Raw genomic sequence first — 27,257 nt, 5'->3', positions numbered from 1 at the left:
GATGGACTGTCTAGTGCTTTCAGTGGAGTATTGAAGTCAACCAGTATTATTGTGTTGCCATCTGTCTTATTTCTTAGGTTCAGTAGTAATTGTTTTATAAATTTGGGAGCTCCAGTGTTAGGATTGTGACATTTTCCTATTGGACTAGTTCTTTTAGCATTATATAATGTCCCTTTTTGTCTTTTTTAACTGCTGTTGCTTTAAAGTTTGTTTTGTCTGATGTAAGAATAGCTACTTCTGTTCCTTTTTGGTGTCCATTTGCATAGAATATCTTTTTCTACCCCTTTACCTTATGTTTATATGAAACCTTATGTTTACATGAGGCCTTATGTGTTAGGTGAGTCTCTTAAAGACAGTAGACACTTGGTTGGTGAATTCTTATTCATTTTGCTGTTCTGTATGCTTTAAGTGGAGCATTTTGGCCATGTATATTCAATGTTAGTATTGAGATGTGAGGTCCTATTTTATTCATCATGCCATTTGCTGCCTAAATACCTTACTTTTTTATTACTGTGTTATTGTTTTATAAGTCCTATGAGATTTATGCTTTAAATGTTTTATGTTCTATTTTGTTGTATTTCGAGGATTCATTTCAAGATTTAGAGCTCTTTTTAGCAGTTCTTGTAATGCTGGCTTGATAGTGGCTAACTCTGTCAGCATTTGTTTGTCTGAAAGAGACTTGATCTTTCTTTCATTTATGAAGCTTATTTCACTGGATACACATTCTTGGCTGATAATTGTTTTGTTTAAGGAGGCTAAAGATAGTACTCCAAACCTTTCTAGCTTGTAGGATTTCTGTTGAGAAATCTGCTTTTAATCTGATAGGTTCCTTTATAAATTACCTGATACTTTGCTTCACAGCTCTTAAAATTCTTTTCTCCGTCTTGACTTTAGATAGCCTGGTGACTATGTGCCTAGGTGATGATCTTTTTCTAGGGTATTCCCCAGGTGTTCTTTCAGCTTCTTGTATTTGGATGTCTGCATCTCTAGGAAAGCCAGGGAAGTTTTCCTCAATTAATCCCTCAAATATGTTTTTCAAACCTTTAGATTTCTCTTCTTCCTCGGGAACACCAGTTATTCTTAGGTTTGGTTGTTTAACGTAATCCCAAACTTCTTGGAGGCTTTGTTCATTTTTTTTTTTTTTTTTTTTTGAGACACACTTTAGCTCTTGTTGCCCAGGCTGGAGTGCAATGGGGCGATCTTGGAACACTGCAACCTCCACCTCCCAGGTTCAAGCAATTCTCCTGGCTTAGCCTCCCAAGTAGCTGGGATTACAGGTGCCTGCCACCATGCTCAGCTAATTTTTTGTATTTTTAGTAGAGACAGGGTTTCACTATGTTGGCCAGGCTGGTCTCGAACTCCTGACCTCCGGCGATCCACCTGCCTCAGCCTCCCAAAGTGCTGGGATTACAGGCATGAGCCACCATGCCCAGCAGCTTTGTTCATTTTTAATTCATTTTTCTTCGTCTTTGTCAGATTGAGTTAATTCACAAGCCTTGTCTTCAAGTTCTGAAATTCTTTCTTCTACTTGTTTGATTCTATTGCTAAGACTTTCCAGTGTGTTTTGCACTTCTCCAAGTGTGTCCTTCATTTCCAGAAGTTGTGATTTTTTTTTAATGCTATTTTTTTTGGAGATTTTTCCATCCATATCCTGTAACATTTTTTAAATTTCTTTAAGTTGGTATTCACCTTTCTCTGGTGCCTCCTTGGGTAGTTTAATAATCCACCTTCTGAATTCTTTTCTGGCAATTCAGAGATTTCTTCTTGGGTTGGATCCATTGCTGGTAAGGTAGTGTGATCTTTTGGGGCTGTTAAAGAACCTTGTTTTGACATATTGCCAGAATTGTTTTTCTTCTTCCTTCTCATTTGGGTACACTATATCAGAGGAAACATCTGGGACTCAAGGGCTGCTGTTAGGATTTTTTTTTGTCCCACAGGGTGCTCCCTTGATGTGGTGCTCTCCCCCTTCTCCGAAGGATGGGGCTTCCTGAGAGCTGAACTACAGTGATTGTCAACACCCAGCAGAGCTACTGTGCTCCAGGCTCCAGGCTGGTACTGGGTAGTGTCTGCAAAGAGTCCGGTGATGTGGTTCGTCTTCAGGTCTCATCCATGGATATCAGTACCTGCTCCTGTGGAGGTGGCAGGGCAGTGAAGTGGACTCCGTGAGGGTCCTTGGTTTTAATTTTGTTTATTGGGATAATTTTGTGTTGGTTGTCCTCCAGCCAGGAGGTGGAGCTTTTAAGAGAGCATCAGCTGCAATAGTATAGGGAGGATACAAGCTTGCCCTAGGGTCACTTGAAATAAGATTTGAGTTTCTCAGGTGGTGGGTGGGGGGCCACAGAGCTCCCAAGAGATTATGTCCTTTGTCTTCTGGCTACCAGGGCAGGTAGAGAAAGACCATCAGGTGGGGGCAGGGTTAGGTGTGTCTGAGCTTAGATTCCCCTTGGACAGGGAAAGCTGATGCTGCTGTGGGGGATGGGGTGTGATTCTCAGGCCAATGGAGGTATATTCCCAAGGGAATTATGGCTGCCTCTGCTGTGTCATGCAGGTTGCCAGGCAAGTTGGGGAAAGCTGGCAGTTACAGGCCTCATCCAGTTCCCACACAGCCTGAAAGGCCAGTCTCACTCCCACCATGCACCCACCAACAGCGCTGAGTTTATTTCCAGGCAGCAAGTGAGCAAAGCTGAGAACCTGCTACCAGCCTCCCTGCTGAGAAAGCAAGCAGGGCTTTCAGAGTTCAAGCCTCCCTGCCTGCTGTGGCCTCTGTGCTGGTGTCTGCACTCCCAGATCACCCCCACCCCTGGGTTCTGTCCAGGACATTTTGTGTTCGGTCAAAACTTCAGCTGGAAGTTTCTTCTCCCTGTGGTATTTCCCCAATTCCACTGGCAGCCCTCCTGAAGGACCTTTGTGAGACAAAGTCAGAAATGGCTTCCCTGGGGACTGAGAGAGCCCACAGGGCTCTTCCCGCTGCTTCCTCTACCCCTGTATTTCGCTCAGCTCTCTAAATTCACCTTAGCTCCAGGTAAGGTCAAATCCTTCACTTGTGATCCAGACCTTCAGGTTCCCCAGTGAGGATGTATGTTCAGGGGTGGATGATCCCCTTTCACACTTTCACACTTTGGGCACTCACAGTTTTTCTGCTGTCTCCTGGAGCCTGCAGCAGCAATCTGCTTTTTTTCAAACGTGCCATTTTGAATATTCCACTCACATTTAAATAGAAAAACCTATTAAGATATATTAGGAGAATGATGTTCCTCATAGGCTTCAAAAGGATATAAAACTCATGGTAAATAATAAAATATTTGAAGAAATTAGGAGGGTGGGGAACCAATATAATGCAGTGGCCAAAAGCAAGGACTTTGGAATAGGATAGACTTGTTCTACATCTGGCACATTAGTTTCCTGATATTGGGAAAAATAGCTTTTAAATATTTCTCGTAAGATTGGTTTAAAAATTAAATGAGATAATGGAAAAATATTTCTTATTCCATTGCCTTGTACATTATGGGAAATCAATGTGCAATAGGTCCTATTGCTCTTAGCAAGACAAAGACAAACACTGGAAAGATTTCTAGGGAGAGAAAATGTCACATGCAAATGTTAAAGTGTGAAACAGCATAGTGAGTTCTGTATAACATTGGTATATGTAGAAAGGTATAGGAAAATGATGCAAGACAGGTAAAAAGCAGCCCTCCAACAAGCTGGCTTTTGTCATAAAGACAGAAATGGAGTCTCCAATGTAAAAACATCAGTAAGTAGATATTGAAAGATTTTAGGAAGAAGAGTACTTGATCATTTCACATTTTAGCAAAAAAAATATTCTGACAATTGCCTGGAGGGATACATTAGAAAGAGACCATGTTTGGAAGTAATGAGACCTATTAGAATCTAATAAAGGATGGTATTCTCACAAATGAAAAGATGTTGTGCTTCCTCTAATATTGAAAACCATTAAACAGAAAATGAATACTTTCAGATAAAGAAAAAAACAAACCCGAGAAACAGTGACCCCAAGAGCATGAAGCTACCCCAGGAACAGAGTCAGCTTCCAAATCCTTCAGAGGCCAGCACAACCTTCCCTGAGAGCCATCTTCGGACTCCTCAGATGCCACCAACAACTCCATCCAGCAGTTTCTTCACCAAGGTACAATTTCCTGGGTCCCATGCCTCATGTCTCCCCACCATAATTTACAGGGATCATTAGACTGTTGAAAGAGCTACTGCTGTTATCTCTGTGTATGTACAATCTTGGTATGAAATTATGTCAATCATTTATTGAATTCATACAGTGAGATAGCACCACATCATAATCTTTACTATCTAAAAGGCATTCATTTATATAATGATTTCTAACTTTAAGAGGATTACTATCTTGTATTGCTCCAGTTGTAGAGAGGGTAAGAGAGAGTGGCCAGACAAGCAGAGACGAAGACAAGAATGCGTTCAGATCCTACATTCCAGTTTCTTTTACCCATTTCTCCTTTGCTTATTAGTAATATTTCTGATTTTATTGTCATAGTTCCAAATTCCTACCCCCATTACATATTTTGACACATGGTATTTTCTTGATGGGTATCTGTTTCTCCTATATCATCACTGGTGAGAATCTCCTCAAATTTTACATGCCAACTTAAATGTTTTCCTCTGGCAAGTTCTCGCTGATACAAGATACTGGAACTGATGAGTCCTCCCATTCTTTGCTTTCACAGGGTCTCCTGTCAATGAGATTAAATTACTAATTTCATAGAAGTGAACAGAGAGACTTACTTTATAATGTGTTCCCCATACTTCCTTGATCTGAAGTTTTCCTTAACAGGGTCAGCATAGCTCAGGTTATATCTGTAGACCAGAGCAAACCTACAAATTCAGCCTAGGACATGGAACAACAATGACAATAATTATATTCCTACTTTTTGAGCACTTAACTAGACGTTGGTTCTTACATGTTGTTCCCGATGTACGTTATCTCATTCTTTCTTCATAACCATTAGGAGGATGCTAATTCTGCCCCAATTCACAGAGAAGAAAATAGAGGTACAGAGAGGTTAAAAATCTTCCTCAAGCTTTCAAAGAAAGTTAGAGTCATGATTCATATCCAGTCTTATTTAAACCTAAAACGTGAAAAATTAATGATTATATATGGCTTTAGATTAGTTTATATATGCCATGTCAGTAATTTATTTATTAGTCACATAACAGTTACATAGCCCATGCTTTGCAAACCTTCTGATAACAAATGTGGCCAGTGGTGATCAGAGTGTGTTCTAATAAGTAAACCACCCTCCAGAAGTAGAATCCTTTCATTCGCCTCTCTAACAGAGTGCATTTTCTATATTAAATATCTGAATGACAGAAGTGGTAGAACTATGGAAATTAAACTAATATTAATAAATAACAAAAAAGGTTAAAAATAGTGAAAATAAAAGAAGTTATATTTCCTTGCCCTTGATAAAGAGTATTTTTAAAAAATCACTTACTTGGTAATGCCAAGGTAAGTTCTTCAATATTTCTAAATACATCTGAGAACCTTGAAGGATTCTAGCTGGCTGATGCAGACTACAAAACAGCAGAATTCTGCATCTGGAATTGTGGATTTTAAAGAATCTTTCTAGCAAAGTGATGATCAAAACATCTAAAGCAACATAAGGCTGGGTTTCCTGGAGCCTGAAGAGCTGCAGGAAAGAGAAAGAGTAATTTAATCAAGTAAAATTTATGTGGTCAAATTTCTCACTATTAATTAAGTATATTCATTGAGATCCTACTAGTCTCTGTGTCTTTAGATATTTACAAGGTATGCATTCATGAAGTGCTTCCTGACTCAAGAGGATTACTGTATTTTGTTGATCCAGGTGTAGAGAGAGATTGTGGGGAAGTAGCCAGATGGAGGAAGATGAATACAAGAATATGTTCATTATCTTTATTCCAATTACCTTTCATCCTTTCACTTCGTTCATGACCACATTCCAGGTTTTATTTTAAAATATCGATGGTCTTTTCCAAATCAGAAGCTTTGACATATAGATTGCTTCCTTTGCTGGGATCACTTTCTCCAGTCTCTTCTCGAACCCAACTCTCCACAGGCCCCAGCCTAAATCCCTTCCTACAGCAAGTCCTCACTGGCAACCACGTTTCAGATTAGGTGAGATCCTCCCATAGTTGGTTCTCTCTGGTCCTCCCTTTGTGAGCTTTCCTAGCTCCCTTTATTTTTCCTAATAGCATTTAAACAATTGGGGTGTGGGAGTAATTTCCTCCTTTTATATACCACAAGCTCAGATGGTAGGTAGCATCTACCCCAGAGGAACAGAATACAAGAGGGGAAAAAGTCAGTTCATGCTATGTGCATCAATTCTTATTCCAGATTACCTTTTGCTCAGCAGTGATATGACCCTTATAGTCACCTGCACTGAGGGTTCAGAAGCCTGTACCTGTGGTGAAGGGGCAGTAAACTTGGAGGAAAAGCAGAAGGATTAAATCGTTATTTTTTACAGTTGTTTCTTACCCAAGCCCCAAGCTGTATTCTGACCCAGCAGCAGATACCTCCAGCCACCATGTACACATCCTGGAAGAGAAGCTTCCTATATTTAAGGATTCTCTATTTTGATTTTTTTTTTTTGGTTTGTTTTCATTGTTGTAATTTTTAGTTAGCTTCAAAAAGCTGTATTTCCCTCCATAGTTTATGCAGGTGTTATTTGAAGAACAGAATCTGTGCCTTTTTGCCATCTTGGCACAGGTGGCTGTAGAAGGAGCCCTTGCTCAGTCATTGCAACCTAAGATCCATTTTCTTTGTGCCTTTTCAGTGACTTAAGTGGCATCTCCAAACAACTATGCTTTTATCACTCATATTTCTTTGAAAGGATTATGTGAGAATTTCTAAGTCCCACCTGCTAAAATATGAATCACAACCCTTGCTACAGCTGTACAAATGATTGTGCTGTATGTGAACTTCCCTGGAGCACAGGAATCCCAGGAGGATTATATGCCTTCATGGCCTCATGCACCTAAACACACTACGCAGCCATTTATTCTTGGGTGTCCACTATCGTCTGTAAATACAGTGTCTGTCTAACCACTTTCCTGGTGACTCCCCAGATGAGTATAGTCTTGTTCCACTGATCGTAGGGTTTCCCAAAGATTTTCTCTATGGTATACGCTCTATATTCATTGAGATTTAAAACAAACAGCCTATTCTCATCATTGATTTTTTTTCTGTTCTGTACACCTAAAGCAAGAAACACAAATTGACATGAATCAGGAGCAGGGATGGGAGGGGAGATAATTACTCTGAGAAAAAAAAATTACATAGTGATTTAAAATATTATTCAACCAAAGATTACATTTCTCTCATCTAAATTCTACTCTGGTTATGGGACTTAAATGAATTTGAGAAGATAATACTCCGAGGTATTCTTGTGAATAAGTGGCAGAAATGAATTGAGAAGTCTCTTAATAAAAAGCTTCCCATACCAACTCGATCTAGGGTTTCTGTCAACAACGTAAACAGAATATGAGACAGCAGTTAATCAGAACACACATACAAATCCCTGCAGAGACAGTGTAATAACAGTAACATAAATCGTATTTCTACTTCGTAAGCACTTACTAGGTGCTGGCTTTAAAACCTGTATTCTTTATGTATATTATTGCATTCTTTCCTCATAACAGTCATGATTGATGCTATTCTCAGCCTCATTTTATATAAGAGACAACCAAGATAAATACAGTTTTAAAATATTTCTCAAAATTCACAAAGACAGTGAGTGTGCTAAATGTAAATTATGCGCACTTTATGTACTTTTTCTTATTCATTCTTCCTTACATTACCCAGATGATGTTATTGTTAGTCACATTTCACATTTCTAAACACCAGGGATCTTAGAGGTTAAAACTTTACTCAAGCTAATAATGATTTTTAGTGTTAGAGCCAAGATTCAAATCCAGCCTTAATGAACTCTAAAGCTTGAGCATTTAATGGTCATATCCTGCTTCCAAAGTCAGAATATAGATGTTGAACTGTCTCATATATTTACACATATTCAAAATTAGACATTGTTTTTGTTTGGGTTTGTTTTCATAATCTAGTTTCTGCAAGGCTCCTAATGAAAAATTAGGTGCTGTAAGTCTCTGTATCATCCTATGTTTTACATTGCCACGTTAAGACCCCTGTGTTCATCTGCACCCAATAATCAGATGCCGTATCTTCAGTGTAAGTCAAAAGAAAAACTAGATGACAATTTTCCAAGTTAGTGTCTCATCTAGGTGCCAACTGCACTGTGACCACACTGTTTTCTAATCACTCATCCATGTGTACCAGTTGAAGACAGGCCTCCCATGTACAGAGTTCTCAATTTTTCATATTGTTTTGTTGTTGTTATTGTCCTGTTTGGTAAATTCCAAAATTGTATACTTTCTAAGAGTTTTATTTGTCATATAGAGCTACCTATCATGCCTGTTTGCCATCTTGCTTCAGGTGGATAGACAGAGGCTGTGCCTAGTGAAGTCATTATCTGCTCTGATCTTCTCTGCTATTTCAAGGACAAAATTGGACATCCCAGGACAGTCAGTTTTCTGACGCATAATGACTTGAAAGAAAGTTAATGACAGTTTCAAAGTTCCCAATTGCCTAAATATGTGATACAGCAATTTCTGCAGCCATAGGAATCATTATGCTGTGCCTAAAGACCCTAGGACAGGGATTCTAGAAAGAGGCACGTGTCTCCATGGCCGCCGATGCTTAATAACACAGTGCATTACTTCTGCTTTGGTGACCAGCCCAAAGGTTATCTCACCACTCACTCTAAGATTCACCAGCTGAGCAGGAAAGCCTTGTCCTTACTCATCATGGTTTCTCCTGAAGATTTTGTGTATGATATGCATTCATTGTGCTTTTGGATTCAAAACCTGAAGAAGACAGAAGCATGACTTTAAGTCACGACTCCTCTAAAGCATAGATCATATAATGGCCTGAATCATGATCGGGTATGGTAGCAGGGATTAATTACTATGAGAAAAACAATCAGCTACTATATTAAAATATTACTCAACCAAATCTACGATCTGCTGAAATCCAAATTCTGATCATCTAAATTCTGCTGAAATAATGAGAATATTTGTTTCAACTTATTTTGAAAAGAAAATTACTCAAGACAGTTTTATCAATGCTATTAGGCTGCCACATTGTAGAAGGGAATAAAGAGGCTTTTTTGATAATCTTCCTATACCTCCTCAATCAGGAGCTCCCTACAACTGGGTCAACATAAAGCATTAAATATCTTTAAATAGGGCAGACATTAAAAAAAAATGCACAGAACGTAAAATAACAATAAAAATATTGTTCTGCTTATTGAGCATTTATTGGATGTTGGTCTGTAAAAACTGTGTTTGTTACAAAATTATGCCATATATTCGTCATTGTATCTCCATAAAGATACAATTTTTATCTCATTTCACATACGAGATTCATGAGATACAAAGAGGTTAAAAATACCATTCAGGCTAATAAAAATAATTAGTGTTAGAGTAAGGATTCATATCTAGTTTTAGTCAAATAAAAAACTTTGGTAATCATGCAAATATGTTTCTTCCAGTATGGGACAGTATATATTAAAATTCTGTCACATATCCATAAATATTCATATACGTAGTGTTGAATTTTGCATTTGTTTTCATAATCCAGATGCTACAAGCCATAATAAGGTGCATAAGGGGCCTATACGGTTGGGTGTTCGAAGCTATAATCAACAAGCAGGTTTTATAGCCCTTTTTTCAATCTATTTAAAGACCAGAGAAATATATTTTATAGACGGGTCTCTATATATCGGAGATGGGTCTCACTCTGTCACCTAGGCTGGAGCGCAGTGGTGCAATCAAAGCTCACTGCAACCTCAAACACCTGAGCTCAAGGGATCCTCCTGCCTCAGCCTCTCAAGTAGATGGGACTAAACGTGCATGCTACCAGGCCTGGCTAATTTTTTTAAATGTTTTGTAGAGATGAGGTCTCTCTGTATTGCCCAGGCTGATCTTGAACTCTTGGCCTCAAGTTATCCTCCTGCCTCAGCCTCCTGAGTTGCTGGGGTTACATGCACAAGCCACTGCACACAGCTTAAATGTTCCTAAAGTCTTTCATTAGTGACATTAGAGGAAGTCACACAAGATTTTCCAGACACCCTCTATCCTTTCTTTAACAAGGTATAAAAAGACAGGTGCTGGGAATGCCCTAGTGGAATTTGGAATGATCCTGATTACTGTTGGGAATCCTGAAGGATTCTGAATATCTGATGCACACCACAGGACCAACAGAATCCCGCCCCTGGAACTGTGCTTTCAGGGAATGCTTCCAGCAAAGGGAGGATCAGTATGCCCAAACAGCCAACACGTGAGTTTGCTGGAACCTGAAGTGCAAATTACAGGAGTCAGTTTGTGTATTTGCTTGATGAGAATGGCTTCTATCACTTTGGTTAATGTTGTTCTGAAATTTGCTGCCCTTATAAACTGAGAGGGTGATTTAACAAAAATAACCTCAATGGAGGGGCTTAACCAAGTTGGCCTAGATGGATTTTCAGCAGAAATAGAGCCAGGACCCAATCACACACCAATAAAATTTCAACCAACAGGATGAAGGCTATAATACTGGTTTGTGAGTGTACAGTTGAAGGAGTTAGGATATCTAAATTTACACTCTTCTTCCATAGAAAATACCAGAGAGATGACAGTGAGAATAGAATAAAAGGAAAAATAAGAAAACCAAACCTATATAGATACAGACATGGATACATTAGGTTTTTGTTTTTTGTTTGAGATAGAGTCTCACTGTCACCCAGGATGGAGTGCAGTGGCATAATCTCAGCTCACTGCAACCTGTGCCTCCCGGGTTCAGGTGATTATCCTGCCTCAGCCTCCCGAGTAGCCGGGCCAATTTTTGTATTTTTAGTAGAGACGGGGTTTAACCATGTTGGCCAGACTGGCCTTGAACTCCTCACCTCAGGCAATCCTCCTGCCTCGGCCTCCCAAAGTGTTGGGATTACAGATGTGAGCCACTGTGCCTGGCTGGGTTCTATCTCATTCCAAAAACCACAAGACAGAAAAGACTCAATCTTTTCCTGAGAACCTGGAGGCCAGAATCACCCGTAGATGACTTCAATAGAATAAAGTCTTCTCAAGACTTGAATGCATCTGCAAACTTCTGGCTTCAGGAAACCTCCAGGAGTGAGCCATCCTCAGACTTCACAGAAAATTACATAAACCCCATCCAGCCATTTCTTAGCCAAATCACTAGCTTACTATTATCATCCTTTGTGCCTCTTCAAAGGTGTATTTGCATTGTATAATGCAATAGGAACCATTGCTGAAGAGGTACAAATTAGTACAAACATTCTGAAAACCAATTTGGTGCTATCTTAAACCTGAAAACATGCATACTTTACCAATGCTGCGAATCCAACTGGGCATATGAATAAATAAAATGTATAGAGATAGTCACAGCAGCATCATGTGAACTGGAAAAATCTTGGAAGAACCCATGACGTATGTCAAGAGAATGGGTAAATTAGGGAACATGATGTTGAATTGAAATTAAATAAGCTGCAGATGCATGCATCACAGATGCATATGAGGCATATAATAATTGGAAAAAGCAAATCACAGTAAATTTTAAATAGTATAATAACATTTTTGTAAGCTCTGAAACTAATAAAACTAAATATCATATTGCTTAAGAATAAATGCCTTGTGTGGTAAAAGCTATTTTTAGAGCTATTCATCATGATTCAAGACTGTCCTTACCTCTGGGAGCTAAAGCTGATAGAGGATGAGTTCAGAGAGAAGCATGTTGGTAATCTTTTCTTTCTTAAATTGTTTGAGTGTTTTCACAGCTACTCATGCTACCAAGTATGTAGTTTTAAACGCTGAACAAAAAGTTTTATGTTCTAAATTTAGAAATATACTCCTTTCAATAAGATTCCATTACTACATGTGGCATAAAATAGAGAAACATTTTTAATAAAAATATTTTCATCTCACCTTGATCTGGGGTATCCATCAACAGAGTCAACATAAAGCATGGAAAATGTGTGCATCAGGCAGAAATTCAAATCCTGCACAGGCCATTATTAACAATGGCAATAATTATATTTTTGCTTGTTGGGCATTTACTAGGGTCTAGGCTCTAAACTTATTAGCTATGTATATTATGTAACTTATTCTTCATTACAACCCCATAAATATGATATTGTCAGTCTCAATTCACATATGAGAACACTAGCGTTCATAGTTTTGGAATAATGTTTCTACCAGTGTGAGAGAGAAGATTTAAATTGTCTCCAGTATATTTACATGTATGTGTATACCAACATTTCAGAATAGACAGTGTCAGGCTTGGGTTTATTTAATAGCCTGAACTCTGCAGCCTTTCAGTGATGGGGGAGGTCCACGAGAGTGGTCAGAGGCTGTTCTCATCAGAGAGCCACAGCACTGCAGCAGGCTCCTGCAGCCCTCTCACCTACCACTTCTTCAGCTAATGGTGTGATAGAATTATATTAGTGAAAGCCAGAAGTGAGAAAAACAATGACAAATGGACATCACATGTAAATGGTTAGAAATGGGTTTTCACTATTATAATTAATGGTAGTCAAAGTATATGATTTTGCAGACACTCTCTGTCCTCACTTGAACAAAGTGTAAGAAGCCAGCTACTGGGAATTCCCCAGGTGGAACCTGGAACCCCTGTGATTACGATTGAGAATCTTGACGATTTCAGTTTGCCTCATATAGACAGCAAGGGCAACATAATCCTGACTCTAGAACTGTAGCTTCGAGAGGATCCTCGCAGCAAAGATCAGTTTGCTGAACAAAAAGATGGAGAGGTTGGTGTACTAGAGCCTGAAGAGCAGACAACTATTACCTGTATGTGTACTCATTTGATGAGACAGGTTTACTTACAAATACTCCTCAGTTTGGCTGATTTTACTCTGAGTCATGCCCCCCTCATCACCACGAAGGGTTATCTACCAGAAATGACATTAAGTGGTCTCAGATCAGCATACAACACAGATAGATCCAAGAATCTAAGACCAGTGAAAGAAACTTCAGTCATCTGAATCTTGACCATTTCAGACCGAAGACTATAATCCTGGTCCTGTGTATGCTGAAATGTGGGCTGAGGAAACTAAAGTTATGTCAGTATCCAGAGACATTAGCAGAAGGAAGAGCCTATAAAAAGGGGGATTTTGAAAAAATCATATATGGAGCCCATACCTACTCGTTAATAGTTCAGACCCATTTTTTTGTCTTCTACTTCAAAGACATAAGTGAATATTCCTGGAAAATTCTGATTTCTCATACATACTGGCTTAAAAGGGACATGTGATGTTTTGTTAGCTCCAACCCTTCTAAATAAGCAATGTGTCCATTTCTGTAGCCATAGGAGTTATTCTGCTGCACCTAAACCTCCCTTAGCTTAGGAATCTCAGCCAGGATCGTATGTCTTCTACCTCCGGTACAGCCATTTTCCCTCTGGTGTCCAGCCAGCCCCATAGGAGGCAAAACCTGTCTGACTACCCTCTATATGATCCAGTAGCTCTGCAGGAAAGCTTTATTCTTACTGATGATAAGTTCTCTCACAAATTTTGTGTGTGATATGGATTATTCCTGGTTTTGATTGGAAACCCGAAGCATAACAATTTTATATTTGATATCTTCTGCCATGTCTCCCTTAAAATAAACAACACAAAATGATTTGAAGTATGAATACGAATAATTGCTATTTTTTCCTGAATAATAATTCCCCCAGTATTACTATACCAATGTGTTCATCCTCTGTATTCCAGTTTCTTTGCGATCCTTTCTCTTTTGCTCTCTCACCGTACATCAGAGTTTAGTTTCCGTATCCATGCTCTTAACCACATCAGGGGTTTGGATACTTCTTTTGATGTCAATTTTTTCCATCTCAGTTCTGTCCCCAAATATCTTCAACCACAAGGTACCAGTCTAAATCTCACTAATACCTTCCTCCCAGAATGGATCATATTTTCTCATTGTTTGCCTTCATAGGTACCTTTCTATTTCTTTAGAGCATTTATCATAGCTATAATAAACCTATGACTTTCTTCCATACTCAGCAATAAATGTAGGTTATAGATACCCTTTCCTAGGAGAAGATAACACAGAGGTGGGAAAGTGAATTTACACTTGTGTGTTATCAACCCTTATCCCAGCTTGCCTTTTGTTCTGCCCTGATATCACCTCTGTATGACCTACAATACAGCGTTATGGGGCCTATACCCAAGGCAAATGGGCAGGGAAGGTATGGGCAGGGAAATACTGACCCACAGCAACTTGAGGGATAGGAAACACTAAGATTTACATTACTATTCTCCAGTGTCGTTTCTCACCCAAGCCCCAAGCCGCCCCCGGCCCAGGTTGCAGACCTGAGCACCATCACACATGTCAGTTGAGGACAGGCTTTCTACGTGTGGGTTTTCTCAATTTTTTAGACAGTCATTTTTTTGGTTATTAATTTCAAGAATTCATATTTCCCCCTATATAGTCTTTCGTGGTTCTTCTTGGGCAGAACTAGCTGCTTGTGACTGTTGCCATCTTGGGACTGACCGTCAAGGCCACAGGTAGAGCCCATGTGTAGTCATGAAAATCTCAGGCCCACTGTCTGTTACTGCAATGACATACATAGACATCATAAGACAACTACTCTGTCCATGCGTACTGGCTTGGAAGTGAAACTTTCTAAGACCTTGCCTGCCTAAATATGCAGCACAATCATTTCTACTTGCATAGGAATCATTCTGCTGCTCTGAAAGCACAAGATCCAAGGCAGACTCATCCACCTAAACACACCACGTAGTCATTTCTTCTCTGGGATCCAGCCTGTGAAGACAGGAGGCCTGCAAAAACGGTGTCTGACCAATCAGCCTGTGATTCACAATGTAAGCTGGGAATCCTTGCTCTTATACATCACAGCTTCTCCCAAGTAGTTTTTCTATAATAGAGTTCTTTCTGACTTTTTAATTCAAAGCTGGAAACAGACTATTACCTTTAATTTATGCTGTTACGTATCCTGAAGTGAACAGTACACAAGGGCATAATTCATGAACAGGGTAGGGTGGAGGAGGATTTATTCTGAGGGAAAACAAATGCTTGCACTTTTAAAATATTATTCAAACAAAGATTATAATTTCATCATCCAAGCTGGGCTATTTTGATGACAGTTTAAGATTTCACTTATTTTTAAAAGATAATATCTCAAGACAATCTTGTCAATAAAATAACATTGCTACACATGGCAGATCTGAATAGAGGGGCTTCTCTCATATTATGCTTCCTATATTACCTCCATACAAGGTTTCCATCAACAAGGGCATCATAAAGCATGAAATATCTGTTCATCAGAGCAGACATGCAAACCCCTAATACATCGTGGAAAAATAATAGCAACAAAGATTTATTTATTGAGCATTTACTGAGCTCTGGACTCTAAAACCCATTCTTTGTGCACATTACCTAATTTATTCTTTATAACACCATACAAAAATGCTATGGCTAGTCCCATCTCACGTGGGAAAACTGAGGTGCAAAGAAATCTTCCTCAGGGTCACACAGATAGTATTAGAGTCAGGATTCAAATGCAGCCTTATTGAACTTAAAATGTTAACATTTAAAATGTGAACCTTTAATGAGCATAGATTGAATCCACAGTAGGTGTGCAAATGTTAAAATGTCTGCAGTTTATTTTTAAACAATTTTGAATGTACAGTGTTTTGTTTGGGGTTTATTTCCATAGTCCAGGTGCTCAGTGGTGGTCAGAGACTGTTCTAATCAAGAAGCTGTTCTCCATGTGAGCTCACTACAAGCAGTTCTTTTGTGTACCTCTCTATCAACAATTGCCACTTAAAAATTAGGTTACTGAATGGGAAAACTGCTAAAAAAAAGTGCCACATTGGCCAAATAGGATGAATATTTTTTGGACTTCCATTGGTTTAATTAAAGGTAGTCAAGGTATGTGATTTTAGAGATATTCCCCAATTTTACTTGAAAAATGTATAAAAATATAGCTAATGGGAATGCTTTCGGTGGAATATTAAATTGTTCTGAATACAGCTAAAAACCCTGAAAGATTCTGATCGGCTGATCCATACTGTAGTGATCATAGAACCTTGCCTGAGGAATTGTGAATTTGAGAGAATCTTCTTATTATGGCTATGATCAGAGATCCCTAAAGGATGGAGATCTGGGTTTCCTGTATGCTGAAGAGCACTTGAGAGAGACTGGTTTGTGTATCTAATTGATGAGAAAGGCCTAGTTAATAATTGTAGCCAACTTTATTGTAAGCCATGCTGCCCCCAAAATAGCCCTAAGAGTTGTACCTGACCAAATAACTCAGTCCAGTTTTACAGGACGTGAAGACTGAGTATTCCATCCCCAAACAATGCAATTTCAGTTATCTGAGTTTTTAATCCTGACTGGGATGAGAGAAGGCTGAGTGATAGAAGTATCTGAATATGTGGTATTATTCCTCCTGCAACTCAGGGAAAAACAGAGAAACTGGCAAAGTGAACATCCTATTTAAAAAAGAAAAAAGGAAAAGATGTGTTTCATCTGATCTTGAAAAACATTAACTAGAAAAAAAGAACAAACATCTATTTTCCTTTAGAAAAGTGAAGACACAATCTCCAAAATGAATGACTTCATGAGGATGCAGATACTGAAGGAAGAGAGTCATTTTCCAGGACCGTTCATGACCAGCATAGGCCCAGCTAAGAGACATTCCCACACTCCCCAGATGCCTCCATCAACACCAAGCAGCAGTTTCTTAACCACGGTACAAGTTCCCTCTTCCCAATACATTCCCCTCACTACAATGTAATGACAAGGATTAACACAACCTTGAAAGCACCTCACCAATCCCCTACTACATACAATGCTTTAATTTAACCAAATCAGTCATTTATTTATCAAGTGTGTATTTTGAGGTCCTATCCAAAATTAAAATTCTATTTTTATCATCTCTATTCCATAGCAGGTATAATTAGATATCTTTTTCATTTTATTTTCCTTTTGGCTTACCTTTTTGTGTTTCCCTCAATACACCACGAAAATAATACTTTAAGGTAGAACAAGGTGGGAAAAAACAGAGCCAACCATAACACTATCACTGATTCTTTCTCTTTCATTTATTATAACTCAAATAATACCATCTTTAAAAATTTAGGAAAAGAAGGTACATAAGCAAAAATAATTAACTTTTAACTATCAGAAATCTTTATCTAATGCCACATTTCAGTACATGGTCTTTCTGACTTTACACCTTTCATTATGTATATACAAAGAGTCTTATTTTCTCTCAGAGTAAATCACATTACGCATATTTTTCTATAACTCATGCTTTTTATTAATATATCTTGAACTGCCATTCAACCATACAATATAGATTTAAATTACTTTATTGTACCAGAAAAATTGCATGGTTATTCCATATATTATAAAATGATCCTACATTATTTGGCTTATGTTGTTTCCAGTATTCTGTGAATTTACAATGAACATAATAAGAACAAATGTCTCTCAGATCTTCTTTCATTACCCTCAGAGTAGCTTTATAATTATTTCCTTAGGTCCTGTGCACCTTGTGTCAGGGTACTAATGTCATGGCTATTGTAAGGTGATTTGATACTGATTAACTTCATTGGGAACGGGTTTCCTAATGTTATGGAAAATTGGCCACATTGATGAGTTTTGTGTGTGATATGCGTTATTCCTGGTTTTGATTTGAAAACCAGAAGGATAACATTTTTATATTTGATATCTTCTACCATGTCTCCCTTTAAATAAACAACATACAATGATTTGAGATATGAACAGGAATAATTGCTATTTTTTCCTGAATAACAATTCCACCAGTATTATTATACCAATATGTTCATCCTCTGTATTCCAGTTTCTTTGCAATCCTTTCTCTTTTGCTCTCTCACCATACATCAGAGGTTAGTTTCACTATCCATGCTCTTAACCACATCAAGGGTTTTGATACTTCCTTTGATATCAAATTTTTCCATCTCAATTCTGTCCCCAAATAAGTTCAACCACGAGGTACCAGTCTCATCTATTCCTTGAGCAAGTTCTCACTAATACCCTCCTCCCAGAATAGATCATATTTTCTCATTGTTTGCCTTCATAGGTACCTTTCTATTTCTTTAGAGCATTTATCATAGCTATAATAAACCTATGACTTTCTTCCATACTCAGCAATAAATGTAGGTTATAGATACCCTTTCCTAGGAGAAGATAACACAGAGGTGGGAAAGTGAATTTACACTTGTGTGTTATCAACCCTTATCCCAGCTTGCCTTTTGTTCTGCCCTGATATCACCTCTGTATGACCTACAATCCAGCGCTATGGGGCCTACACCCAAGACGAATGGGCAGGGAAGATATGGGCAGGGAAATACTGACCCACAGCAACTTGAGGGATAGGAAACACTAAGATTTACATTACTATTCTCCAGTGTCGTTTCTCACCCAAGCCCCAAGCTGCCCCTGGCCCAGGTTGCGGACCCGAGCACCATCCACACACGTCAGTTGAGGACAGGCTTTCTACATACAGGTTTTCTCAATTTTTTAGACAGTCTTTTTTTTTAGTTATTAATTTCAAGATTTCATATTTCCCCCTATATAGTCTTTCCTGGTTCTTCTTGGGCAGAAGTAGCTGATTGTAACTGTTGCCATCTTGGGACTTACCATCAAGGCCACAGGTGCAGCCCATGTGTAGTCATGAAAATCTCAGGCCCACTGTCTCTCTGTTACTGCAATGACATACATAGACATCATAAGACAACTACTCTGTCCATGCATACTGGCTTGGAAGTGAAACTTTCTAAGACCTTGCCTGCCTAAATATGCAGCACAATCATTTCTACTTGCATAGGAATCATTCTGCTGCTCTGAAAGCACAAGATCCAAGGCAGACTCATCCACCTAAACACACACCACATAGTCATTTCTTCTCTGGGATCCAGCCTGTGAAGACAGGAGGCCTGCAAAAATGGTGTCTGACCAATCAGCCTGTGATTCACAATGTAAGCTGGGAATCCTTGCTCTTATACATCACAGCTTCTCCCAAGTAGTTTTTCTATAATAGAGTTCTTTCTGACTTTAATTCGAAGCCGGAAACAGACTATTACCTTTGATTTATGCTGTTACTTATCCTGAAGTGAACAGTACACAAGGGCATAATTCATGAACAGGGTAGGGTGGAGGAGGATTTATTCTGAGGGAAAACAAATGCTTGCACTTTTAAAATATTCAAACAAAGATTATAATTTCATCATCCAAACTGGGCTATTTTGATGACAGTTTAAGATTTCACTTATTTTTAAAAGATTATATCTCAAGACAATCTTGTCAATAAAATTACATTGCTACACATGGCAGATCTGAATAGAGGGGCTTCTCTCCTATTATGCTTCCTATATTACCTCCATACAAGATTTCCATCAGCAAGGGCATCATAAAGCATGAAATATCTGTTCATCAGAGCAGACACGCAAACCCCTAATAGATCGTGGAAAAATAATAGCAACAAAGATATATTTATTGAGCATTTACTGAGCTCTGGACTCTAAAACCCATTCTTTGTGCACATTACCTAATTTATTCTTTATAACACCATACAAAAATGCTATGGCTAGTCCCACTTCACATGTGAGAAAACTGAGATGCAAAGAAATCTTCCTCAGGGTCACACAGATAGTATTAGAGTCAGGATTCAAATGCAGCCTTATTGAACTTAAAATGTTAACATTTAAAATGTGAACCTTTAATGAGCATAGACTGAATCCACAGTAGGTGTGCAAATGTTAAAATGTCTGCAGTTTATTTTTAAACAATTTTGAATATACAGTGTTTTGTTTGGGGTTTATTTCCATAGTCCAGGTGCTCAGTGGTGGTCAGAGACTGTTCTAATCAAGAAGCTGTTCTCCATGTGAGCTCACTACAAGCAGTTCTTTTGTGTACCTCTCTATCAACAATTGCCACTTAAAAAATTAGGTTACTGAATGGCAAAACTGCTAAAATAATGTGCCAAATTGGCCAAATAGGGTGAATATTTTTTGGACTTCCATTAGTTTAATTAAAGGTAGTCAAGGTATGTGATTTTAGAGATATTCTCCAGTCTTACTTGAAAAATGTATAAAAATGTAGCTAATGGGAATGCTTTAGGTGGAATATTAAATTGTTCTGAATACAGCTAAAAACCCTGAAAGATTCTGATCGCCTGTGATCCACACTGTAGTGATCATAGAACCTTGACTGAGGAATTGTGAATTTGAGAGAATCTTCCTGTTATGGCTACGATCAGAGATCCCTAAAGGATGGAGATCTGGTTTTCTTGTATGCTGAAGAGCACTTGAGAGAGACTGGTTTGTGTATCTAATTGATGAGAAAGGCCTAGTTAATAAATGTCCATAAATGTAGCCAACTTTATTGCAAGCCATGCTGCCTCCAAAATAGCCCTAAGAGTTGTACCTGACCAAATAACTCAGTCCAGTTTTACAGGACGTGAAGACTGAGTATTCCATCCCCAAACAATGCAATTTCAGTTATCTGAGTTTTTAATCCTGACTGGGATGAGAGAAGGCTGAGTGATAGAAGTATCTGAATATGTGGTATTATTCTTCCTGCAACTCAGGGAAAAACAGAGAAACTGGCAAAGTGAACATCCTATTTAAAAAAGAGAAAAGGAAAAGATGTGTTTCATCTGATCTTGAAAAACATTAACTAGAAAAAAAGAACAAACATCTATTTTCCTTTAGAAAAGTGAAGACACAATCACCAAAATGAATGACTTCATGAGGATGCAGATACTGAAGGAAGAGAGTCATTTTCCAGGACCGTTCATGACCAGCATAGGCCCAGCTGAGAGCCATCCCCACACTCCTCAGATGCCTCCATCAACACCAAGCAGCAGTTTCCTAAGCACGGTACAAGTTCCCTCTTCCCAGTACATTCCCCTCGCTACTATATAATGACAAGGATTAACACAACTGTGAAAGCACCTCACCAATCCCCTACTACATACAATGCTTTAATTTAACCAAATCAGTCATTTATTTATCAAGTGTGTATTTTGAAGTCCTATCCAAAATTAAAATTCTCTTTTTATCATCTCTATTCCATAACAGGTATAATTAGATGTTTGTTTAATTTTATTTTTCTTTTGGCTTACATGTTTGTTTTTCCCTCAATACATCATGAAAATCATACCTTAAAGTAGAACAAGGTGGGAAAAAACAGAGCCACCCATAACACTATCACTGATTTTTCCCCTTTCGTTTATTATAACTCAAACAATATGTTTAAAAATTTAGGAAAGGAAGGTACATAAGCAAAAATAATTAACTTTTAACTATCAGAAATCTCTATCTAATGCCACATTTCAGTACATGGTCTTTTTGATTTTATACCTTTCAGTATGTATATACAAAGAGTCTTATTTTCTCTCAGAGTAAATCACATTCACATATTTTTCCATAACCCATGTTTTTTATTAATATATCTTGAACTGCCATTCAATCATACAATATAGATTTAAATTATTTTATTGTACTAGAAAAATTGCACAGTTATTCCGTACATTACAAAAATGATCATTTTTTCTTTGGCTTTATGTTGTTTCCAGTATTCTGTGTATTTACAACGAACATAATAAGATCACATGTCTCTCAGATCTTCTTTCATTGCCCTCAGAGTAGCTTTATAATTATTTCCTTAGGTTCTGTGCACCTTGTGTCAGGGTACTGATGTCATGGCTATTGTGAGGTGATTTGATACTGATTAACTTCATTGGGAATGGGTTTCCTAATGTTATGGAAAATTGGCCACATTGATGAGTTCATTAGAGTTAAGTCCATCAGAGTTAAAGCCATCACTCACAGGTGGCCAATATCATCTTCCAGGTCAGGTCACATTGCTGGTCTGTGGAGGCCACCGTCCTGCCTCCATGTTCTGGTCTCTAAGACTCCCTTGATCTCTTCTTGCCTCCATACCTCCTCTTCCAGATCAGCAGCCCCTCCAAGTCAAAGTGCTCTCCTGCAACTCAGAAACAGTGCAGGCCACTGTGGAGACAGGAGGTTAAAGAAAAGTCCCCTCCCGCCTAATTTTTCACGTCCATGACTCTTTTTAGTTCCTGCCATTATTCAGATTGGAGAGCCTCTAACCTGGGCCCCTTCAGATTAGGGAAGTTCGTGGAGTCTTCCAGTGGCTGCCTTAATGACGTTTTTGCAACATAGTGCTGCTTCATTAGAAAGGGCTTTGCAATTTGGTTCTTTAAAATGCCCCTATCTACTAGAATGAGTTCCAACTGAAATCTCATGAAATCTAAAGTTTGTGGTTGAGACTATTCCTTACTCTGAATGCTAGTAATATGATTTTTTTCTCTATTTTTATTTTATTTGGTCACTGTCATATTAGGCAGGAGGGAACTTTTCTTTAACCTCCTCTCTCCACAGTGGCCTGCACTATTTCTGAGTTGTAGGAGAGCACTTTGAATTGGAGGGGCTGCTGATCTGGAAGAGGAAGTATGGAGGCAAGAAGGGATCAAGGGAGTCCTAGAGACCAGAACATGGAGGCAGGACGGCTGCCTCCACGGACCAGCAGTGCTCAATATGACCTGACCTGGGTAGAAAGGAGTAAAACTGAGATTCTTTTAAAATCTCATCTTTTTTGGGAGTCACTTCATGGCAGCTTTGCCTTTACCCTCTGCTTCCCCATACCTCTTGATAGGGGATATGCCTTTTCTTTATGGGTTAATTCTCATTAAAAAAGAAATATTCTTCCTTCCACTCTCATAAAACAATGAAGATAATAAAATTACTCCTTACATCTTTTTCATTTCTTCCGTTACCTAAATCATACTATCTCAGTGATCTTTGTCTAGTTTTCCCTACTTTACCCAGTTAAGGTGATACTTGAGGACCAACACTGAGACTGAGATGACCCTCACTAGAGAATGACCCTGTATTTCCTGTTTTAATTGTGCCTATGTTTTGGTCTCTACCTTCTAAGTTGAAACCAAGACTGAAGACTGAACCTGAAGAAGTTTCCATAGAAGACAGTGCCCAGAGTGACCTCAAAGAAGTGATGGTGCTGAACGCAACAGAATCATTTGTATATGAGCCCAAAGAGCAGAAGAAAATGTTTCATGCCACAGTGGCAACCGAGAATGAAGTCTTCCGAGTGAAGGTTTTTAATATTGACCTAAAGGAGAAGTTCACCCCAAAGAAGATCATTGCCATAGCAAATTATGTTTGCCGCAATGGGTTCCTGGAGGTATATCCTTTCACACTTGTGGCTGATGTGAATGCTGACCGAAACATGGAGATCCCAAAAGGATTGATTAGAAGTGCCAGCGTAACTCCTAAAATCAATCAGCTTTGCTCACAAACTAAAGGAAGTTTTGTGAATGGGGTGTTTGAGGTACATAAGGTAAGCCCACACCATTGTTTTATAAAATTTCTCCTGCAACCTCCAATTTTTAAAGTCTTAACTTGTCAACTGGAGTTTGGTCAACTTACTCAACACAGAAAATCAACCCCTTCACCCCTCCCCCAGCACTAGAGATAACTGAATAGAGTTCATTTCAGGATATGGGGTACGTTATATTGTAACATTCCTCTTCTTAAGGTATCATGATGCAAGTTATTTAGACAGTCACTAAGAAACTTGGCATTTTATTAGTTTTGATGATCTATTCAGAGCCACCCTTGTCCAGGACAGTGCAGAGTTTATATCAACACACATATCCCTAGGATTTTGTTTCTTTGAATTCTTCTCCATCTGTATCAATGACAACTTAATTTAATTGTGAATAAAAGAGTTGCTCTCCCAAGCCTGAATCCTGATTGTGACAACCAGAGTAAGAAATAAAATAGACTACTCTGCTTTAGAATGCAGCTATGTCTAACAGTTAGCTAGAATTCTGATCATTTGGACTCCAAAGTTTTCTTGCCTCTTCTCATTCATTAATTCATCAGGAGACTGTAGAGCAACTAACTTCTGCATTAAATAATAAGAGAAATACGAAGCAAAAAGACTAAAAAAGTCACATAGCTTAACTGCTCAATTTATAAATGGGGCAATAAAATGCAAAAAAAAAAAAAAAAAGCTTGGTGAATTCTTAGGCTTACAGTGTGCCTTTCAGTCTCTACACATCATGTAAATATTATGCTTAGCTGATTTCTTGTTTGAAGTACTGTTTCATACTCCATTATATATGTCTTCTAGGGTGGCTTACTTTTAATTGTGCTGTTTTCTCTACACTCAGTTTAAATGACTGTACATATATATGTGGTTGTAGAATTAATGAATAAAGTAATGAGCTACAAACCAGAACAATGTGACTAGATAGATGGATGATCTAGATTTGAGATCTGGGCAGATTGAGAAAGAGTGACTATATGGAGAAGAAAGAAGTAGTTACATATTGAAATAACAGTCTACTTAATGAGGACGTGCAACATTCTTTCTCAAACTTATAAAGTGCCATAAAAAGCCTCTATTCTCTGCTCTTGGGCAGGTGTGAAAGAAACCTACCAAATTAATCAGATTTTTCTGTATCCAGGCTCCTTAAAAAATCCCAGCTGTGCTGATGTGGAAACAGGAAGAATTAGGAAAGTAATCAATTTTTTTCCCTAGAAAAAATCCAGCAGACAAAGAACTTCAACAAAAGAGGCTCAAGGGAGGAGTTGAAAGGCAGGATTCAAAGACAAAGTATCTTAAGCTATTTGGTACCTGTTATTCAGGACCTACAGCTCTGTTTACTCTATCAAAGACAAAAGTTTCCAGAAACACCCTGTATTTCTCATAGATTTGAAAATTATTGATCCAGTTTCAGAAGATAAGTGTTAATTTTCTTTTGCAGAAAAATGTAAGGGGTGAATTCACTTATTATGAAATACAAGATAATACAGGGAAGATGGAAGTGGTGGTGCATGGACGACTGACCACAATCAACTGTGAGGAAGGAGATAAACTGAAACTCACCTGCTTTGAATTGGCACCGAAAAGTGGGAATACCGGGGAGTTGAGATCTGTAATTCATAGTCACATCAAGGTTGGAACTTTATAGGAACATCATTTTTCCAAGCAGCGAATCATTTTTTTTATACTTTAAGAAGACTAGACTGCTACTATTACAGAGAGTCTAGCAAGTGGAAAAGGAACAAAGCCTTGCACTTTACTGGGTGTAAACTTCCCATCATTATTTTTAAAGAAGGATACTTGTAATCATAATAAAAAAAATTACAGAGACTTTCAAAGGCCATGATACCTAAGTTAAATAAGAAAGAATTGGTTGCTTTTACCACAATGTGGAGATAATTTAATAAGAATTTGGGTTTGGTTAAGGCACATTTGTTTCAACTGCTGGCTCTGTGACTTTCTAGTTGACTAAAGACTTACACTAGGAACCTCAGGTTCATCATTTGTGAAATGGGAGAAATACTGTCTACCATAGAGGGTCATCAACTTAGCTCACAGCAGCCCTGAATTACCAAGAATGCATCTGAGCAAATCAGATCACAAAGGTACCTGCCTTTAGTGAGATACATACACTGGTTTACATCAGACAGAGGTAGCTGGGTCTACATAACAAAGTCCATGCTTTTTGCCACACTGACCCATACATTCATGTGAGATTCTTGGAACACTAACAAAGGCTAATATTAGAAGGCAAATAGTTCAAAACAAAGGCTGACATGTTCAGGCACACACATGCTCTCAGATTGCTCCAGTTCTCAGGACCAGCAGTCAAACATTTCAAACCTTCTATGATAGCAGTTGCACCAGGAATACCTTTTGTACTCTCCCCCTTCCTTTCTGCCCAATGAAAACCCTCTCCTCAACTCTTGTCATTGGGTGCACCAGCTCCTTTCTCTCTCCTGTTGTTCCCTGACATCTCCTGCTCTTTCACTTGCACTCATGCTAAGTAGGAGTGAATATCTCATTTCACGGTCCGAATTAAACAGAGACGCATGACTCAAAGGTCAAGAATTTATTAAGGGAGATAGATGAGAGCAAGAAAAGAATCATTTAGAAAGGAATAGGGGAAGAGATATGGTGCATGGGGAGGAGATACAGTGTGATTGAAGGGAGAAATGTGGGATCACCAGCATCTCAACTGGTCTGTCTTTATCTCTTTCTCCTTCAAGGTCATCAAGACCAGGAAAAACAAGAAAGACATACTCAATCCTGATTCAAGTATGGAAACGTCACCAGACTTTTTCTTCTAAAATCTGGATGTCTTTGATGATAATGTTTATGGAGATAAGGTCTAAGTGCCTAAAAAATGTACATATACCTGGTTGAAATACAACACTATACATACACACCACCATATATATTAGCTGTTAATCCTATGGAATGGGGTATTGGGAGTGCTTTTTTAATTTTTCATAGTTTTTTTTAATAAAATGGCATATTTTGCATCTACAACTTCTATAATTTGAAAAAAATAAATAAACATTATCTTTTTTGTGAAAGGAGTTCTTCCCCAGCAGTCTCTTTAATCCATCCATGAGTTGCTTAAAAGCAAATAGTCTGTGGTCTGCAAATCAGGGTGGGGCACACAGGCCTCAAGCAATATTTGGATTTATACTTTGGGTGTGATCTTTACCGGGTAAAGCCGCGGTCAAGAATGAACAGGCTGTGTTCTGCTGAAAGAAAGCAGGCTAAAGGGATAGGTAAGCGTGAAATCCAGTTTGTGGTTCAGTTGCCAAGCGCTGTGTTACTGTTTTAGCCCAGAGCAGTAGATATCTTTTCAGAATTGGCCTCCTGGAGAGGGCATAATTGGGTAATTTTTCTGCCAAATGAGGCACCTTCTGGTGATGTGCATGAAGGCACTTGTCTGTGTTAGAGGAATATCTGGGCCTGCCTGATGTGAAATATCTGGTTTTATGCATTTCCTCAAAACACCGACTGCTCTTCAGGCACTTTCAAACCATATTTCCTGTTCTCGCAATCCACTATAGTGATCTGATCCATTAGAAAGCTGCCCTAGGAAGAGCTGCATTAGGCAAACACTGAAGATAATTAATTTTATTCAGAATAGAATAGCAGAAAGTAAGTATCTAAAACTAAAATTTAGCTAAATTTATTGATTATATATTTGGTACCTGGTACTTTGCAATTATTTTGTGACACTTAATCTTCATATTAGTTCTAGAAGGTTGATTGTTTTCTCCTCTTTACTCACCCTATAA

General features: G+C 38.4%; 1 protein-coding gene across 4 annotated transcripts in view; it reads left to right on the top strand.

The window, feature by feature from the left end:
* The window catches only part of IFI16 (interferon gamma inducible protein 16), a 45,308-nt gene extending 18,771 nt beyond the window's left edge, over positions 1-26,537 (top strand). Inside the window, exons 7-12 of one of the 4 annotated variants that reach the window (XM_019025077.4) lie at positions 3,977-4,144; positions 16,658-16,825; positions 20,814-20,981; positions 23,065-23,484; positions 24,920-25,111; positions 26,208-26,537. In XM_019025077.4, coding sequence (XP_018880622.4) covers positions 3,977-4,144; positions 16,658-16,825; positions 20,814-20,981; positions 23,065-23,484; positions 24,920-25,111; positions 26,208-26,288 — 1,197 coding nt within the window. In that variant the 3' untranslated portion in view covers positions 26,289-26,537. The remainder of the gene's footprint in view (positions 1-3,976; positions 4,145-16,657; positions 16,826-20,813; positions 20,982-23,064; positions 23,485-24,919; positions 25,112-26,207) is intronic. The other 3 variants (XM_019025086.4, XM_019025080.4, XM_019025088.4) reach the window with 3 other exon arrangements.
* Positions 26,538-27,257: the final 720 nt, after the last annotated feature.

The sequence above is a fragment of the Gorilla gorilla genome, chromosome 1, assembly GCF_029281585.2.
Source record: "Gorilla gorilla gorilla isolate KB3781 chromosome 1, NHGRI_mGorGor1-v2.1_pri, whole genome shotgun sequence".
Taxonomy (NCBI): domain Eukaryota; kingdom Metazoa; phylum Chordata; class Mammalia; order Primates; family Hominidae; genus Gorilla; species Gorilla gorilla.
The sequence above is the reverse complement of the archived record's forward strand: the minus strand, read 5'-3'. Positions and strand labels throughout refer to the sequence as shown.